The sequence below is a fragment of the Malania oleifera genome, chromosome 12, assembly GCF_029873635.1.
Source record: "Malania oleifera isolate guangnan ecotype guangnan chromosome 12, ASM2987363v1, whole genome shotgun sequence".
Classification (NCBI taxonomy): Eukaryota; Viridiplantae; Streptophyta; class Magnoliopsida; order Santalales; family Ximeniaceae; genus Malania; species Malania oleifera.
Genome location: NC_080428.1, coordinates 75098010 through 75102370, shown reverse-complemented (window position 1 = coordinate 75102370; position 4361 = coordinate 75098010). Strand labels below are relative to the sequence as shown.

At 33.2% G+C, this 4361-nt stretch overlaps 1 protein-coding gene across 1 annotated transcript; it reads right to left on the bottom strand.

Moving 5' to 3' along the window:
• Positions 1 to 2839: 2839 nt before the first annotated feature.
• On the bottom strand, positions 2840 to 3490 carry LOC131144333 (uncharacterized). Its single transcript, XM_058092906.1, has one exon. The coding sequence runs from the start codon at positions 3378 to 3380 to the stop codon at positions 3093 to 3095; it is 288 nt and encodes a 95-aa protein (XP_057948889.1). The 5' UTR covers positions 3381 to 3490; the 3' UTR covers positions 2840 to 3092.
• Between the last annotated feature and the right edge of the window lie 871 nt (positions 3491 to 4361).

Genomic DNA, 4361 nt, shown 5'->3' with positions numbered 1-4361 from the left:
TCAGCAAATGATGAAATTCAATTTTTTTTCATATTATGTGCTTTTTTTTTTTTTTTTGAAAGATGCCTTTATTAAATGCGTCCACAAATGAAGACTTAGAACACCACGTAACTGCCCCAAAGACAGTTACCGACTCTCCCTCATCAGTGTGAACAATATATATGCCCAAAGGTCACAATATGTCCGCGAAATGGATTTGAATCACCATCTCCTCTGTGGAAGATGGAGAGATGAACTATAAGGTCACGTCGTCTTCTAAATTAAATCTTCCTCCACTAGTTAGACAAATGTATGGCAATTGAATTTTAAGCTATTTATCAACACATAAACATAGCTTTCTTTTTTCTAACTATTAATTAGTCAACCCAACCCCTAGCTATGGGATTAGTTGTGACTCATCGGAAGGTGTCTTTTTCTTTAAGTTTGTTGAACATTAAATAACTTTGTTTGTTATCTTCTTTAGCGTTGATTAAACTATCGACTTTCAATTAAGAGTTAATGCATAAGTTGAAAAGGTGTACGCCTTACTAGCTATCAAAGACAAAAAATGTAAAGTAATGTTGACTCGCATATTAATATAAATTATAGCTTTTAAAAAAAGTAAAAATTTCATACTGAAGAAATACAATTGGGATGAAATTCAAGTTAATCTCATAGTAATTTAAGGGATTTTGGAGAAAGACTTCGACTTCAATAGAGTCTTTCATTGAATATGCATCCTCTACATGCACATTACAATTACCAAATATATATATATATGCAAAAGACAATGCAAAAGTCAATGTCTTAAGGATGCCATAGAATAAATGTATTAAAGAATCAATCAATCTTATTAAACTAAGTGATTCATTGATATATTTAGGTCAAATCTTTACAACAATTCAAAAAAAAAAAAACCGATCATTGAATCTTATTAAAAAAAAACAAAAAAAAAATGTTTTAGGCAATCAAGGGTTAAAAATAGATTTTTTTACTTTAGTTCATAGGCCACATGAGTTGCAAAAATAAAAGAAGTTATAAATGTACAAAAGCAAGATGAAAAACATGGTAAAAAATTTTTGTTATCATTTTAATTGCAAAAAATTGTGAAGGAAACTAAGATAAAAAAATAAAACTGTAGCAATGCAACAAGAAGTCATTTCTAGCAAAATAAATTCTATATGCAACTGAAAAGAAGAAATATGTTCTTTAAATGACATCTTAATTATTAAAGTATTGTCGCCAAAACTCGAATCTAATATCTACCTTCACCGTTCGTGACAATCATCTATAATCAAGAGGAAAAAGAAAGTTTAAGTGACTCGCACGTGACCTATGAGAATGGTCTATGAGAGTTTTCTCCAACACTCAAGTTGGTATTGATTTATATATACATGTAATGTAATTATAGTTTTTCTACAAAATTTAGAGAATGCATGTCTTTGTATTCTCCTTGTGTCTTTTATAAGCTTTTTCAAGGCTTGTACCTGGTTAAATGCTCATAAATATTTAATAGGTTATATGTTATTATATATGAAGGTATACAAGTTAATCCTCTTAGTATTCCTCTTTAGTATAAATGGTCCTTTTCAAGACATGTATAGCATAGAGATCATTCATATATATATATATATATATATGCTCGAATCGAATCATTTATATATTTATGATTTTATAAGTCTCGTGTACGAAGTTTTTCACTATCATAATTGTATAAGGCACATTTGTCTCACAAGCACCATTTGGTTAAATACTCACTAATATTTGTTATCACATTCTTTTAATAGCTATCGATCTACATAAGTTAGAAATAATCATATAAATTCTATCTCAAACCCTAACCCCAAATAACTCTTTGGAGAAATCAAATTCGATCTTCTCTTTAAAAACCAAGAGATAAACCATGGAACACAAGAATAGAGAAGACTTAATTTTAATTTTTTTTTTTTTCACATGGCCTATAACTAGTCGATCTCTCCCAACCCCAATTAACCAATTCAAGTGACTGAGAGTTTTTTTTTAAAAAAAATATTAAAAGCAAAATCAAAGTCAAAAAAAGAAAGTTTACCTATTACTGTAAAATTCTTTGAAATTCAATTGTAAAAAGGACAAAATATTAGATACGCCAAATGGGTCTAACATGGTTTTATTTTGTATATAAAAAAATATATAAATTTAATTAAATATATCTAGTACTAAATAAAATCATTTTTGATTCAATATACACACATGTATCTAATAATTTCTCATAAAAAAGGAGTGAGTAAATGGGAGGAACTCCATCTGGGAGTACTTAATGCATGTTTCAGTCCACCCCCCATCTTGTGTACATACTCGCACTCATCCACTTCCATAAATTACATATGATAAAAATGAAAAAAGGTATTTGATCCTGTTGTTGCACCCATTAAGTATTATGCTACCTATGTTTGTCAACTTACTATTAGAAAATTTAATTAGCTTTAATTGATTACGAACTCAGAAATTTTCAAGTTGGATTTCTTACGAGATCAAAGTGTGTTGGTGTTTTGGTTACTATCAAATTTCTCCATTGTTAAAAATAGAAAAAAGAATCAATATATTTTATGATTAAAATTGATTAATTGAACGTTGAAAAATGAGTTTTAAATTTAATTGAGGGAGGATATATGGCTCTTAATTATTTTTATAATTAATTAAGGAAAAGCAAAAGCAAAAGCAAGAAACATTCCCTTCTTTTCCTGCTTAATTAGTTTCCTCATATGCACATTATTGATGTATATAACAAATTTTTTTTTAGAAAAAAAATAAGCATTTAATTGTAGAGCTTTCATGGGATGCAAATTAATTAACCAATTAATTACTTATACTAACAAGAAAATTAAAAGAACATATATATTTCCAGTACATTAATTAACAATTAATAGGTGAAAATAAATAAATTCAACTAATGAGCTAGCTGATAATTTATCCAAAATCATCCTGCTAACTAGCTAGAGCAATATAGATGGTTCAAAATTTATAAAAAAATTAAAATTAAAATTAAAAAGAATTCCCCCACTAGCTAGACGACTCCTCATCTTCATCTTCATCTTCATCATCATCTTTCATCTTCATCTTCATCTTCATCATCATCATAGTTTGTAAATCTTGGAAAGAGCTTGCAAAATGTTGAGTTGCTGCCTTAAATGCAGAATGTACTCGGCCGTCTGGAGAAACAGCCGATCCGGCTCCTGCAGCCCCCGCCCGCCGGGCACCAGCTTCTGCAGCTTCTTCACCTTCACTCTCACAGACGACCCCCGCACCGCCGCCCGCCGCCGCGGCCGCCCCCTCCTCACCACCACTTTCTTCCCGCCGCCACCCATTTCCCCGCAACCACCAGCACCACCAATATCGGCCATCTTCTTCATCACCACGACCATAGCAAATTACTGAATTACAGAGAAAGAGGTTGAGGATGGGGTTGTGAAGCTAGCAGGGGGGAGAGGGGTGGTATAAATGAGAGGAGGAGGGGACGGGGCCATGTGCGCCGGGGCGGAGGGGGTTCACACGCTCGAAGTGTTTTTGTCGGCTAGCGAAGGGGGGGCCCACCGGGTGGCTGTTAGCTTTCAACGACCTACGCACGTGTCTGACAGCTCTCGCACGCTCACGCCAGCCACTCGATCCCTCCCTTCTCTTTCGTACAGCGTATATCCGTCCTCGTAATCCCCGAATCCCGACGGTGCCCTTGTTTTCTCCGTCCACAGTTTTTTCCGACGTGCATGTGTTACAAAACTTACCCCCAAAAAAATAAAATAAAAAAGAGTAAGGAAACAAATTGTGCTTCTTCTTTTTTCAACTTTTTTCTGGATTTATAAGAAAAAAAGTATAGAATGCGGAGAATCAAATGTATACGGCGAGGGGAGTTGACCATTTATTATAAATGTAGGAGTCGAACCTTACATACGCATGCATATATATAGTTAAAATAATGATAATTTTAATTTGTTGCGCATTCATGTTTACAGCCATATAAAACATAAAGAGGAGTGTAAAATCTACTTCTTGATGAATAAAATATACAGTGTGGAGTAGTCTTGATCAATTCCATCCGTGATTAATATTGCAGTTGCTTATGCATGCAGAAGCTGGGTGGTCCAGTATATGAGCTATGGACAGATAGCCAGCTAGAAACTTGCCATGGGACTACCACGTAGTGTTCACGAGGGCATTTAATTAAAACCCAACCCAATGCCACGTGAAGGATATCGACGATACTGACTTTGAAATAAATAAATATATATATATATATATATATATATATATATATAAGCATGCATATGTCAATACGCGGAAGTACCTAACGTCATCCATCAACCATCATGCATGGCATGCTGCTATATTTAACATTAATTGGATTGGAT

What these genes read in the sequence shown, in the direction of transcription:
- LOC131144333 (XM_058092906.1), bottom strand. Translation starts at nt 3,380, where the DNA reads ATGGTCGTGGTGATGAAGAAGATGGCCGATATTGGTGGTGCTGGTGGT.